General features: G+C 45.8%; 1 protein-coding gene across 1 annotated transcript; it reads right to left on the bottom strand.

Annotated features, from left to right (window-relative positions):
* Positions 1 to 291: 291 nt before the first annotated feature.
* Positions 292 to 13,330, bottom strand: GP6 (glycoprotein VI platelet; the record flags this gene model as incomplete). Its single annotated transcript, XM_080828628.1, is given in 8 exon segments — positions 292 to 500; positions 1,411 to 1,461; positions 3,530 to 3,589; positions 6,346 to 6,399; positions 11,087 to 11,374; positions 12,818 to 13,075; positions 13,217 to 13,291; positions 13,294 to 13,330. Coding segments are annotated over 8 exon segments (1,032 nt in total).
* Positions 13,331 to 15,686: the final 2,356 nt, after the last annotated feature.

Raw genomic sequence — 15,686 nt, forward strand, 5'->3', positions numbered from 1 at the left:
ACGAGGTCATTATGATGGTCCAGTCAGGGTGCTACAAGATCCACAATGTGCGAGATGTGAGTGAGGAGACACTGGCATCCACTAGATACTTCCCACCCCAGATGAAAGGAGTCCTTGGATGAAAGCCAAATAGACAGTGGCTCAATGGGTCCTTGATGGGACACCAAGGAGAGGCCCCAAGAGTCCTCCTTCTCCATAGTCATAACCCCTGTCCTCCTGGTCCCACATTCCATACACTCCACACATGGTTTTACATCCCTTATCTCATAGCTACAACCAAGCCTTGGAGTTCTAATTGTGGCGCCCATCCTGACGACTGTGTTGTCTCGGCGTCTGTGGGAGGGGAGGGAGTGGCCTGCGGATAGGTCTGACCCTGTATGGCAGGGGTTTCTTTCTGCTGTGCCAATCTTCTGCCAGGAGCCCCACCAGCAGTATTAGAATCACAACCCCAATGCATATCCGGACCAGATTGCCCTTAGTGTAGTGTTGCTGGGCAAGACCTGGAGGAATGAAGAGAGACAGGAGCGGGTGATGAAAACCTATCTCCAGGACCCACTTCAAGACACATCTTGGGTTCCTCATACACATATCCCTCACCTGAGATCCTATTCTCTGCTACCTAGGATGTCAGTCTCCTTCCTAGAGGGTTCCTCCCCTCCTCACCAAGGGTCGGGGCTAGATAAGCCCAATTCTCTAGATATCATTTCTTCCATACACCCCCTTCATAGGCCTCCGATGCAACCCCTCCACACACACACAGACACTACCTGGCCATTTGGCTAATCACAGCAGAAAAGACTGTTGTATGTGGTGGAGAGATGGAATTTACCTTTCCCTTATTCTTTAAAAATCTCAGCTTTCCCACCTGAACTTACTGCCCAATTCTGAGTCTCAAGTATAATATTTACCTTCCCCTTAATATTTTATAAACCAGGACCCAAGACCATAGAGCTGTGGCTTCTGTACAGGGAAAGCAGTCAGCTTTAGGGGAAGACACAGGGCTGGGAATGAAGAGGGTCCAGAGAGGACCACTTACTCACCAGTTGGAGACTCTGGCCTGTTTGCAGAGATGGTGATAGTCCTAGAAGACTCTGGGAATCAAAAAGAGAAAGTTTAAAGGGACAAGACCGTCTCCTCTAGCCCTGTTCCTGCCCCTTTGCTGAATGCACACACTTTTGAGGCAGAATCCCATGACTATAAGAGCATGAACTACAAAGTTGGGCTGCCTAAATTTATCTCAATCTTCCCACCTGATCTCATTGCTCAATTCTGAGTTCCAGGTGCTGATATTTACCCTCCCCTTAATATTTTATAAACCAGGACCCAGAACCATAGAGCTGTAACTTCTGTACAGGGAAAGCAGTCAAATTTAGGGGAAGACACAGGGGTGTGTGGTAACCACCTACTCACCAGTTGGAGACTCTGGTCTCTTTGCAGAGACAGTGATAGTCCTAGAAGACTCTGAGAATCAAAAGGGAAAGTTTAAGGGGAAAAGACTATCTCCCCTAGCCCTGTTCCTGTTCCTTTCCTGAATGCACACACTTTTGAGGCAGAATCCCATGACTATAGGAAGAGCATGAACTACAGTGTTGGGCTGTTTAAATTTATCTCAACCTTCCCACCCGATCTCGTTGCCCAATTCTGAGTTCCAAGTGCTGATATTTACCCCTCCCTTAATATTTTATGAACCAGAACCCAAGACCATAGAGCTGTAGCTTCTTTTTTTTAAGATTTTATTTATTTATTTGACAGAGATCACAAGTAGGCAGAGAGGCAGGCAGAGAGAGAGGGAGAAGCAGGCTCCCCAGTGAGCAGAGAGCCCGATGCGGGGCTCGATCCCAGGACCCTGGGATCATGACCTGAGCTGAAGGCAGAGGCTTAGCCCACTGAGCCACCCAGGTGCCCCTGAGCTGTAGCTTCTGTACAAGGAAAGCAGTCAGCTTTAGGGGAAGACACAGGGCTGGGAATGAAGAGGGTCCAGAGAAGACCACTTACTCACCAGTTGGAGACTCTGGCCTGTTTGCAGAGATGGTAATAGTCCTAGAAGACTCTGGGAATCAAAAAGTGAAAGTTTAAAGAGATAAGACCATCTCCCCTAGCCCTGTTCCTGCACCTTTCCTGAATGCATGGACTTTTGAGGCAGAATCCCATGACTATAAGAACATGAGGAGCTCCTGGGTGGCTCAGTGGGTTAAAGCCTCTGCCTTCAGCTCAGGTCATAATCTCTGGGTCCTGGAATCGAGCCCCACATCAGGCTCTCTGCTCAGCAGGGAGCCTGCTTCCCCCCCTCTCTCTGCCTGCCTCTCTGCCTACTTGTGATCTCTCTGTCTGTGTCAAAGAAATAAATAAAATCTTTTTATAAAGAAGAAGAAGAAGAAGAAGAACATGAACTACAGAGTCAGGCTGTCTAGATTTGAACCCCAGATCCATCACTAATTAGATGTGGGGCCTCTGTCAATAGATGTAATACCTATGGACCAGTTTTCCCATCTGTCCAATGAAAATGATTATAGTGCATCACAGGTTAATGTGAAATTTAAACCAATAACTGTAATAACAGCATAAGGCACACCGCTTGCATATGATAAGCTCCCCACACGCGGCAGCTCTGACTCTCCAGGTGCTCAGCCCTACACATCAGAAAGGTACGTGTTTTAATATACGTGAAAATTGCTATAATAGGTAGTCCAGAGGACAGAGGAAACTATACAACCCAGCATCAGAAAAGGCTTTCTTGAGGGACTGAGGCCATGAGGAAAGGGAAGGAAAAGCAGAGCAAGCGGCTGGATGCAGAGTAAGGAGGAGATACCAGGGACCCAGGAGCGCTTCCCGTGACTCTGTGGGGCTGAGATTTGCGTGAGGAATGAAAACAAGACGGGAGGGATCAACAGTGGCTGATCTAAGGGCATTGGATCCAAAAGTATTAAACATCAAGCCAAGAATCCGGGGCTATAATCCTAAGAGTGATGGGGAACCCAGAGGGATTTTGAACAGAAGGTGATGAAGAATCTCATCAGGGAGGGTCTCAGAAGGAACTTGCTGGCATCAGGAATCGAACAGAGAGCTACTCTGGTGGACCCGGTGGAGATATCAGACCTATACTCAGGGGATCTTTCAAGGTTTCTGTCTGGAGGGAAGTGGATAATTTTCCCAGGAAAAGTGAGGGGAAAGAGAATTACAGCATGAGGGTGGGACTGCAGTGGTAAGAAGAGGCAGCGGACAATAGGGGACTAAGGTTATGCACGTGGATTAGAGCAAAGTCAGAAGACCGTGTATAGGAATGAGTGATGGTCCTCCCATCAAAGCCTTGGTTCCGCCATCTTTGAAATGGCCCCATTTCCGAGAATGCACATCTGTCCCCATGCTCAGAACCCACCTCTATCCCATCCTTGATCTTCAAACCAAGGGCTTTCCTTGGAAGAGTCAAGTGATCTCCTGAAGGGAACGTAAAGCCTACAGCTTTAGATGATGAGAGAAAACTCTAGCGTCATACTCTTTTCTGCTGGGTTCTGAGCTCTTGGTTACTTACTGATTGTAGAGCTTTTGTTGGTGAGTGAGATGCTCCGTCTCCTGGAGGCCTCTGCAAATTCTAAGCAAAAAGATAATAAGAAAGTGGATAAGGTCAGTCTTCTCAGTGAGTTCCTACTCTGCATACCCCTTCTGAGATCTCTAGGGTTCCCGGAACCCCTTTCTCTGACACACACTGCATAAAACTGAGGAGAGAAGCATGCAGAGTTGCTGTAAGACATGTCTTCTGTACCCCAGTGGCTGAGTAAGAATTCATCCACTGATGGACCAACGTTATTTCCTCTTTGGGGCTACTGTGGATAATGTTGCTATGAACATTTATATACCTGTGTTTTATAAACATACATTTTTATTTGTTCCTTTTGGGGGGGAGCACATAGCTACAACGAAATAGCTGGGTCCTATGGTAATTTTATGATACAGTCACAGAATAATCCTTTTGAGGAAATGCTGAACCATTTTTCCACAGCAATGATCCCGTGTTTCACTCCCACCAGCAATGCGCGAGGGCTCCACATCCTCAACAACCCTCTAGTTGTGCATTATTATTATTATTCATTACTGTTACTGCCATTCTGCTGGCTATGATGAATTTCATGGTATGTGACTTATCTCAGTTTAAAAAGTAAGTAGCGGACCAGTAGATGTGCGTAAGCTCAGTGCTTGGTAACCAGCCTCTGAACACAAGAGCATCCCCTCCCTACTAAGGCCATTTTCTTAACCAGGGACCTCCCTCATTACATGAGCACCAAAACATTTCCTAAAACCCCTCAACCTATTAATATGTAGCTCCTATTAAGGGTGGGCACAATCTTGGTGGACATTTCTGATGGAACCAGCCCATCAAAGCCTAGCTTATGCTCAGGAATCTGTAGTAAAGTGAGAGCTTAGATATTGTTTGCTCTATATTATTTCTCTTCCTGTGAGCCTCATTAATAAATTGTTGTTTGAGGGGCACCTGGATGGCTCAGTCCATTAAGCATCCAACTCTTGGCTTCTGCTCAGGTGATGCTCTCAGGGTTCTGAGATGAAGCCCTACATGGGGCTCTGCACTGACTGTGGCACTTGCTTAAGATATTGTCTCTCTCTCTCTCTCTCTGCCACTCCCCACCTCACATCTGCATGCTCTTGCTCTCTCTCTCTCTCTCTCTCTCTCAAAAATAAATAAATAAATAAATAAAATTTTATTTGAATTTAGATTAAACATGAGGAAGTATATGTCTACCATGGAATACTATGCAGCCATAAAAAGGAACACACTGTTAATAACACACAATAACTTGGATGCATCTCAAGGACATTGTGCTGAGTGAGAAAAGTCAATCCCAAAACATTCCATGATAGGTGAACCTTTCCGGGTATATATAACATTGTCAAAATGACAAAATTCAATAGAACAAATTAGTACTTGCAGGGAGTAGGAATGGTGGGAGGGGGAGAGGGTAGGTATAACCATAAAGGGGTAGCCTGAGGGATATCTTTGTGGAGTTGGAAGAGTTCTGTATCTTGAGAGCTGTGGCAGTTACATGGATCTACACATGTGATAAATTGTGATAAATCACCATAGAGCTAAATACAAATACCGTGTCAATGTCAGGTTCCTGGTTTTAAGCTGTACTGTAATTATGCAAGATGTAACCATTGGGGAAATCTAAGCAAAGGGTATACAGAATTCTTTTGTATTGCCTTGGCAACTTCTTGCGAACCTACCTCTCAAAATTAAAATTTTTAAAGTTTTAAATTAAAAGTTTTAAAATTCCAATCAGAAATACACACACATGCACATGTGCACACACACACACACACACACACACACACACGCATGCACACATACACACATGCATTGTGCCTCATTTGGCAAGACAGCCTCCATACTGCCCTCCACCACACATGTCAGCGCATTCTTGTCCAACTTGGCTCTTTTCAACATGCTTCTGTTCCTCAGGGTTTGGGTCTACCCTGCAACACAGAGAGTGTTGGCGAAGCCACAGACTGATGCACAACTTCTTAAGGCAGAGGCTGGTATGCGATCCACCAGAATCAAGTAAGATGCTTTGAAGATGGGAGAATATGATGGCCCATGCAAAATTTAGGGCAGTCCTTCTCAAAGTGACATCCCAGAGTAGCAGCCTCAGTGTCACCTGGAAACTTGTTAGAAATGAACATAACTGGGGGCCTCTGGGTGGCTCAGTCAGTTAAGCCTCTGCCTTTGCCTCAGGTCATGATCTCGGGGTCCTGGGATCAAGCCCAGCATCGGGCTCCTTGCTCAGTAGGGAGTCTGTTTCTCCTCCTGCCTGCTGCTCCCCCTGCTTGTGCATGCTCTCTCTCTCTCAGTCTTTCTCTCTCAAATAAATAAATAAAATCTTTTCAACAACAACAAAAAATGGACATAACTGGACCCCACCCCAGACCTTCTGAATCAGGAAGTGGTGAAATCCGGAAACCTGGGTCACCTCCAGGTGATTCTCAGGCCCCCTAATGTTTGAGAACCACAGGCCAATGGAATCAGAGACTCAAAACTAGCATCCAGGAATCTACGATTTTATAAGCCACTCGGATTATTCTTCTCCACAGTAGAAATTATAAATCATCCCCCTAAGGCTGGAGAGAAGTGGAGATATAGGGCAGCATGGTAATGTCTATCTAATATTATTATACCCATGTTCTTTACACATACAAATAAGTAATTTTTTAAAAGTCAAAATTTGTGAAAGAGACAAGGGAATTAAATAGAAAAATCTAGATAACGGGGAGAAAGAAAAGAAGGGGTCTGTGGTTCTATACCCCAGACACTGGGATAAATCCTGCAGAACTTACCTGTCACAGAGGAAGGTGGTTCCATGGGTAACCAGGCGGGGGTCACAGAAGTCCCTGGAAAATCAGAAAAAGAGAAAGTTCTGTGCTCTGTTAGCTATGGGTCCTGAGCAAACAAAAAAGCATTCTGCGACCCAGTTTCCTCACCTAGAAGATGAATACAAAGAAGTTCACACCACTGGGAGTCCTGGGTGTTAAACAGCACAACGAGCACATTCTGGGACTAATTAAAAATTACAATCTCTGTAGCTGCCTCCCTGCTCTTTGAACTTCACTTCTGTCCCTTTTTCTGGACCTCTGTGATGTGCACCTGACTTTGTCCCCAGGAGCAAAACTGGCTCTTAAGTCCTGGAAAGCAGATGAGGAGGCAGAAGCCGTGGGATACATGTAGGGAGAAAGGGTGACACCTGTGTCACAGAACACAGCCCCTTTCCAACCCCACCACCCTAGCTTTGTAGCTACATCAACCTGCCAACCTCCTTTCACCCCAGGACCTTTGCTCATGCAATCCCACACACCTGCAGCCCGTCCCACTGCTCTTACCTGTTTACCTCTTACTCTGCCCTAAGAACAAGGTGAAACAGTGGCTGCTGTGAGAGGTGCTCCCAAACTTCCTCCCCTTCAGGGTTCTAACGGCACTGAGTACTTCTAATTCATCGTGCATGTCCCAGGGACAACAGGGCGGTGTTGGATACTCTCTAAGCCTCTTTGCTCTAATTACTATATGTACATTTCACATGTGTGTGTGTGTAATACGTGTGTGTGTAAAGGAAAAGATACCATAGAGAGAGCGTTTCAAGTCCCCAGGAGAGCACAGCCACAGCAGAGACACTTTTGAAATACGTTCAATGAAAGAAGCAATAAATGAGCAGGGACCCAAAAAAAGACAAATCTATAAAGGCAGGAAGATTCCTTGTTTCCTTGGGCTGGAGGGAGGGGGAGGGAGGGGCCGCATGCAGACAGGAAGGATGAGATATGGTGGTGGAAATGTTCTAAAACTGGACTGTGGTGGTGACCACAGAACTCTAAATTTACTAAAAACCACTGCATTGTACAACTCAAACAGGAGACTGTTTGTTCACCTCCTATTACATGCCAGGAACTACTGTTTGTGCTGGGGATACAGCAGAAAAGAAAATGGACACAAATGTCTGTCTTTCTGGAGCTTACCTTCCAGGATGCAGGGAGCAGACAGGTGACAAACAATGTATGCACAGGTGTGGATGCCATGGAGAAAAATTGGGCAGAGAAGATGGCAGATAGCATCAGAGGGGCAAGAATGGGACCTTTGATAGAAGGCTTGAAGGAAGCAATGGGTTGAGCCATGAGATCTGGAGAAAGCATCCTAGCAGGTGCAAGGTCCCTGAGGACATAGTGAGCCTGAGTATTCGAGGAAAAGCAAGACGGGATGTAGTCAGTAATACTGTAACCACTTTGTATGGTCACAGATGGTAACCAGACTTATCCATGGTGACCATTGCATAGTGTATATTAAATATCAAATCACTATATTGTACACCTGAAACTAATATTCCATCTGCCCTAATTAGTCTTCAGTTTAAGGGAGGGGATGCTGATGGTTCTAAGGCAGAGTGGATGAGGGCAGAGCAGCAGGTCAGATAATCAGACAGGTAGAGAAGGGGCTTGGTGAGACGAGAGGAGCAAGTGTTGTGGGGTTTGAGCAAAATCATCTGATTTTAACAACCTGCTCTAAAGGGGTTCCTCTTGCCATCACTCTGCAAACATTCTAAAGGGGCAAAGGTATACAAACTTGCAACCAGTAGGTGCAAATAAATCCTGGAGATTAATGCACAGCATACGGTCAACCACATTATATTCCAGATTTAGTTGCTAAGAGACAACATCTGTGGTGTTCTCACCACAAAAAAAAAGCAACGGCAATTATGTGACAGGTTGGAGGTATTAGCTAATGCCCCAGTGGTAATATGTTGTAACAGATAAATGTATCAAATCAACATGTGCTACATCTTATACAATGTTATATGTCAATTATATCTCAATTAATTGATTTTTTTAAATTGAAGGGGACAAAGACAGACACAGAGGGACCAGTATATGGAGCAAATCAGTTGTACATGCAGACGTGTTCCCTTGTCAGATCAGGGACAGGCTTCAGAGATGTGGTAGGAAGCATGAGTTGGGCAAAGACAGCAGGATTTACAAGAAAATGCCTCTGAGTATTGCAGCAGAAAAATGTGACCTTTTAAATTTTCATGTTATTTTTAAATGTACATTATATTTACCATCTTTAACATTCATTTTAAGTGCACAGTTCAATAGTATTAAGTGCATTCACATTGTTGTGCAAGAAATCTTAGAACTTTTTCATCTGCAGACCTGGAATTCTATGCCCATTAAACAATACTAACTTCGCTTTTTCCCTCCGTCAGCCTTTGGTAATTCCCTTTCTACTCTCTGCCTCTATGGTTTGGATGACTTTCAAATGCCTCCCGGGAGTGGAATCAGATGATATATGGCCTCTCGTGGCTGCTTTATTTCACGTAGTGTGATGTTCTCCAGGTTCATCTATACTGTAGCACATGGCAGGATCTCTTTCATCTTCGGGGCTGCATAATAGTCCGTTGTGTGTCTGCACCACAGTTTCTTTACGAACTGTGCAGTCCTCTTTTGAAAGAGGCATGCTGTAAGAGTGAAAGACCGAAAGCGGCTACAATGCAAACACAGCTCAAAAGTGTGAGGCTGAGTGAGAGAAGCCAGTCACGAAAGACCCCGTGTTCTAGGACTCCATATATATGCAGTTCCCTCAAAGAGGCAGACTGATAGAGATAGGAAGTCGTTTGTGGTTGAATGGAAAATGACAGCAAACAGGTGCCAGAGGTCCTGCAGAGGTGATGGAGATGAGCCGACTGGGTTGTGGTGATGGTTGCACAACTCTGTGAACTCACCAAAAACTATGGACATGTAAAGTGGGTAACCTTATAGGTCTAGAAACCGTACCTGAATAAAACAGAATGGAGGGCCATTTCTAGTGTATAATGACCTCACTAGCTAGATTTCAACAAAAATAAGTCTGAATACAAGTACATTTTCATTTTACCCTGTACTATGTTTAATCCATGGGAGACCAAAAGGGTAAGACTTTTCCCTTTGCTGGGAGATGGATAGGGTCATTAGTCTTTTGTATATTGGGGCATTTCATTTTTGTAATTTTACTTTATTTTTTCAGTGTTCCAAGATTCATTGTGTATGCAACACAGCCAGTGCTCCATGCAATAGGTACCGTTTTGTTTTTTTAATATTCATTTTTAATTTTAGAGAGTGCATAAGCAGGGTGGGGAGGGCACAGTGGGAGGGGAGGAAAGAATCTCAGGCAGACTCCATGTTGCACACCGAGCCCCGTGCGGGGCTCCGTCTCCTGACCCTGAGATCATGACCAGAGCCAAAACCAAGAGTCTGACAGTTGAAGAACTGAGCCACCCAGGCGCCCTTATTGAGGCGTTCTCAATAAATAACTCATTGGGGCGCCTCGCTGACTCACTAGGAAGAGTATGCCACTCTTGATCTCAGGGTCAGGGGTTTGAGCCCCATGATGGGTTTAGAGATTATAAAAAATACATAAATAAACTGTGGGGCCCCTGGGTGGTGCCATGGGTTGAGCATCTGACTCTTGGTCTCAGTTCAAGTCGTGGTGGCATCAGTCCGTCCCACATCAGGCTCCGTGCTCAGCATGGATTCTGCTAAACTTTCTCTCCCCCTCTCCCTCTGCCCCTCCCGGTATGCACTCGCTCATGCTCTCTCGCTCTCTCTCTCGCTCTCTCTCAAGTAAATTAATCTTTAAAAAAATAAAATGAACTTTAAATAATTCGGTTGCTTCAATACTTGTGAAGGAACATAGCAGTAAAACAGTGGTGGACAGAAAACATCAATAATGGTTTTGAAATCACATCAGTTGTGGTAAAGGATTTAGCAGCGAGCGTTGCGTGGAGAGGCCTCGTACTTAGACTATTGCAAATAAGAAAGACAGAGTGTGTTTGCGTGTGAAGAGAGTCAAAGTTTCCTTCCTATTATAGTGGCATTTTTCAAAGGAATTTCCATAAGTTTTTTGCTGCTGTGTGTTTGTTTCAAATCTAGACAAGACAAAAGGCATTATCACTGGTATTAAGAATTATTTTTTCTTATTTCTTTTCTATTTCTATATACTCTGCAGTAGATAAAGTAATAGCCTCTCAAACGTGCTCATGTCCCAATCCCCAGTCCCTGTGGATATGGCTTCTTACATGGTGAATGGGAGGGTGTCGGGGTGGGTGCCTGGATTTTCCAGTTGGGCCCAGTGTCATCATAGGGTCCTTAAACATGGAAGCAGGAGGCAGGGAGGCAGAGAGACTGACGATGCTACATTACTGGCTTTTGTGATAAAGGAAGGGACCACGGGAGCCAAGGGGTGCAGGCACTTCTAAAATCTGGGAAAAGCACAGGACAGATTCGCCCCTGGGCCTTCTGGAAGGAACGTAACCCAGCTGACACCTTTGTTTTGTCCCAGTGAGACCCATTTGGTACCTGACCTCCAGAAACGGAAGGTAATAATACATTTATGGTTTTTTAAGCCACTAGATTAGTGGTGATTTGTGACAACTAACATACCCTCCAAAGCTTCACGCCTCTCCTGGCCTCCCAATGCCTGCACACGTGTTGGCCCTCCCCTGACACTTCAGCAGAGTGTGCAAGAGCTGAAGAAGAAAGGCTTGGTCTGCAGCTCCCTCACCTGTGACCACAAGCTCCAGGGGGTCGCTGGGGGCCGACCACAGGTACGGCAGCTTGCTGGAAAAGCTGTAGCATCGGTAGGTCCCACTGTGGGCAGCAGTCACTGCGGTGATGGGGAAGTCAGCCCAGTACTGCTTCTCAGATCCCTTCTGGGGCCCAGCATCCCCTTCCTTGTACAGAGCAAACTGGTCAAAACTGAATTGGCTTCGACACTGGAGAGTGACTTCTCCTCCTGGGGACACAGCTGGGCTGGGCTGGGCTGAGATCGAGGGCTTGTTGAGATAAACTCCTGGGAGAAAAGAGAGCTCTGGTGTTAAAGACCGTGGCCAGCATGTTGGCCACGGGGGTAGGCAGGTCCCCCACCTCCTAAGAGCTAGGGAACTTTCCAGGTATATCCATTCTTAGAGAACCCACTCGCCCTGCCCCCAGTTCACAAAAGGGTTAAGGGAGCATAACCAGGATCCTATCACGGTGCCCGGGCTCAAAGCCTCATTTTGTCCCTTAGGGGCTGTGTGATCCTGGAGAGAAGTCCACCCTTCTAACTGTGCCTCAGTGTTCTTTACTGTAAAAATGAATCGTTGAACACTACGTCAAAAACTAATGATGCACTACATGTTGGTTAATTGAATTTAAATTTAGAAAAAGAAAATGGGAATGACTGAATGAAGCAACGTAGCATAGTTGCTTAATACATAGGGAGCTCCCAAACTACGATGGTAGTAACAAAATAGCACACTGCTGTAGTGCGGTTTTAAACCAAAATTAATTCAAATAATTCATACTGAACAAAATAAGCAAGATTTTAAATAAAAACAGACCCCAACTGTGACTCATGGAGAGGCAAAGGCTCAAAACACTTTCATGCATTTTTATGGTTAATTCTTTCCACACTATTAACATAGTTGAAAAAATTGAAAAACTTTAAACTAGGCTATTCAAATTCATAAATTATTTGAAGTTTAAATATTTGATTCATACAAAAACATTTTTTTAAAGAATTCATTATCCTTTTACTCTCCTGGCCTTCGGGAAACAAACTCATCAATGATATTTTCAAAATCTCTCCGGAAAATAACCACTTGAAAATGCATTAGAAATAAAAGCACTAGCCAAGAACATTTTATTCCATCAAAAAGTAAAAAAGAAGGCATTGGAATGTGGATAGAGTGTATACATGTTGCCTTTGGCATGGGACTCAGGTACGGCTTGAAAGGGCCCTGCCTCGTTCTGTCTTGATTTAAAAGTGTGATACTTTGTTCAGTGTGGGTGTTTTTGCATTGATTTTGATTGTTTTAGAAAGATCCTGCATTGGGGCTCCTGGGTGGCTCAGTTGTTTAAGCGTCTGCCTTCAGCTCAGGTCATGATCCCAGGGTCCTGGGATCCAGCCCCACATCAGGCTCCCTGCTCAGCAGGAAGCCTGCTTCTCCCTCTCCCTGTATGTCTGCTTGCGTTCCCTCTCTTGCTGTGTTTCTGTCAAATAAATAAATAAAATCCTAAAAGAAAGAAAGAGAGAGAGAGAGAGAGAACGAAGAAAGGCAGGCAGGCAGGCAGGAATTGCACTGACCTATCCCTTACATGGCTCACTGCACCTCCCCTATGAAAGCAGCTAGCACTTCGCTCCCCACCCAGTCCCGGCCCCCTGGGTCTCGGGATTCTCTGAGTCATCCCCCTCCTCACCCTCCTGGAGCCCCCAGGCCACAGGTACAGCTGCCCCCCACACCCCTCCAGGTACCTGTAGCCACCAGCTCCAGCCGGTCGCTGGGGGGAGACCAGAGGCTCCCATTCTGGTAGGAGCAGCGGTAGCACCCTGCGAAACGTTCCTCCATGGCCGGGATGAAGAGGTCGGGCTGATCCTGGTAGTCGTCGGACCTCAGCTTCTCCAGGCGGTACAGGTCCACGTCCGGAGGCCCCTGGCAGCGGAGGGTAACCGGCGTCCTCAGCGGCACTAGGGAGCTAGGCAGGGCCTTGAGGGAGGGCTTGGGCAGTGGGCCTGGAAGGGAAGTGGAGCCTGATGGAGGGGGGCGTTCAAACAGACCCTCCTCCCGGGGCCACCCCCACTCCTCCCGCCCTCCCAGGCCTTGTGCAGGCGGAGCCCAGAGGAGGGACCCGGGGCTCCAGGGGAAGGACTCACCGTGCTGAGCTGCCACCACCTGCCCCAGACACAGCCCTGAGCAGAGAAGAAAACCACCAAAGGCTAGGACCTCCCGAGCCCACACTTCTCAATGCAAGGCGGGTGACGACACATCTGCAGGCAGTAACTTTCTCTCGTTATCACTTTTCTAAGGACATGCGCTCACATAATTGAAGCACCAGAGATGGCCAGCCATAGAAGGCGGCACATTGTACGATTCTATTTATCTGAGCCCTGTTCACTAGGTCAGTCTGCCTGCACACAGAGAGATTAGTGGTTGCCAGGGGCTGGGGAAGGAGGATGGAGAGCTGATTGTCAGGGGTCTGGTTTCTTTCTGGAGTGGCGACAGTGTCCTGGAACAAGACAGAGAAGACGGCTGTGCGCCTTGTGAATGTACTGTCATGAATGATAAGTTTTATGCTAAGTTTATTATTTTACCAGTTTTTTAAAAGACAGAAACATTTTTCAAAATGCTGGAGCAAACAATCCTAAAATTTGTATGGAACCAGAAGAGACCCCGAGTCGCCAAGGAAATGTTGAAAAAGAAAAACAAAGCTGGGGGCATCACGTTGCCTGATTTCAAGCTTTATTACAAAGCTGTGATCACCCAGACAGCATGGTTCTGGTACAAAAACAGACACACAGACCAGTGGAACAGAGCAGAGAGCCCAGATATGGACCCTCAGCTCAACGGTCAAATAATGTTCAACAAAGCAGGAAAGAATGTCCAATGGAAAAACGACAGTCTCTTCAATAAATGGTGCTGGGAAAACTGGACAGCTGTATACAGAAGAATGAAACTCAAGCATTATCTTACACCGTACACAACGATAAACTCAAAATGAATGAAAGACTTCAGTGTGAGACAGGAATCCATTGGGGCACCTGGGTGGCTCAGTCATTAAGCATCTGCCTTCAGCTCAGGTCATGATCCCAGGATCCTGGGATCGAGTCCCAAATCCTGCTCAGTGGGGAGCCTGCTTCTCCCTCTCCCTCTGCTGTTCCCCCTGCTTCTGCGCTCTCACACATGATCTCTCTTTCTCAAATAAATAAATAAATAAAAATCTTTAAAAAAAAAAAAAAGGAATCCATCAAAATCCTAGAGGAGAACATAGGCAGTAACTTCTTCAACATCAGCCACAGCAACTTCTTTCAAGACATGTCTCCAAAGGCAAAGGAAAGAAAAGCGAAAATGAACTTTTGGGACTTCATCAAGATAAAAAGCTTCTGCACAGCAAAGGAAACAGTCAACAAAACAAAGAGGCAACCCACGGAATGGGAGAAGATATTTGCAAATGACAGTGCAGACAAAAGGCTGATATCCAGGATCTATAAAGAACTCCTCAAACTTTCACACCCAAAAGCAGATAACCAAGTCAAAAAATGGGAAGAACACACAAACAGGCACATGAAAAAATGTTCATGATCACTAGCTATCAGGGAGATTCAAATCAAAACCACATTGCAATACCACCTTATACCAGTTAGAATGGCCAAAAGTACCAGGACAGGAAACACCAAGTGTTGGAGAGGATGTGGAGAAAGGGGAACCCTCTTACACTGTTGGTGGGAATGCAAGTTGGTGCAGCCACTTTGGAGAACAGTGTGGAGATTCCTCAAGAAGTTAAAAACAGAGCTACCCTATGACCCTGCAGTTGCACTACTGGATATTGACCCCAAAGATACAGATGTAGTGAAAAGAAGGGCCTTCTGTACCCCAATGTTCATAGCAGCAATGGCCACGGTCGCCAAACTGTGGAAAGAACCAAGATGCCCTTCAGCGGATGAATGGATAAGGAAGATGTGGTCCATATACACTATGGAGTATTATGCCTCCATCAGAAAGGATGAATCCCCAACTTTTGTATCAACATGGACGGGACTGGAGGAGATTATGCTGAGTGAAATAAGTCAAGCAGAGAGAGTCAATTATCATATGATTTCACTTACTTGTGGAGCATAAGGAATAACATGGAGGACATTAGGAGGAGAAGAGAAGTGAGTTGGGGGGAATCGGAGGGGGAGATGAAGCATGAGAGACTGTGGACTCTGAGAAAAAAACTGAGGGTTTTGGAGGGAAGGGGATGGGGGGTTGGGAGACCCTGGTGGTGGGTATTAAGGAGGGCATGTAGGGGCGCCTGGGTGGCTCAGTGGGTTAAAGCCTCTGCCTTCGGCTCAGGTCATGATCTCAAGGTCTTGGGATCGAGCCCCACATTAGGCTCTGTGCTCAGCAGGGAGCCTGCTTCCCCCCACCCCGCCTGCCTCTCTGCCTACTCATGATCTCTCTCTGTGTCAAATAAATAAATAAAATCTTTCAAAAAAAATAATAAGGACGGCACGTATTGCATGGAGCACTGAGTATGGTGCCTAAACAATGAATCTTGGAACACTGAAAATATAAAATGAATTTTTTAAAAATGAGATTAAAAAAACATACACTTAAAGGAAAGGCACCTGGGTGGCTCAGTCG

The sequence above is a fragment of the Martes martes genome, assembly GCF_963455335.1.
Source record: "Martes martes genome assembly, chromosome: 17".
Lineage (NCBI taxonomy): Eukaryota > Metazoa > Chordata > Mammalia > Carnivora > Mustelidae > Martes > Martes martes.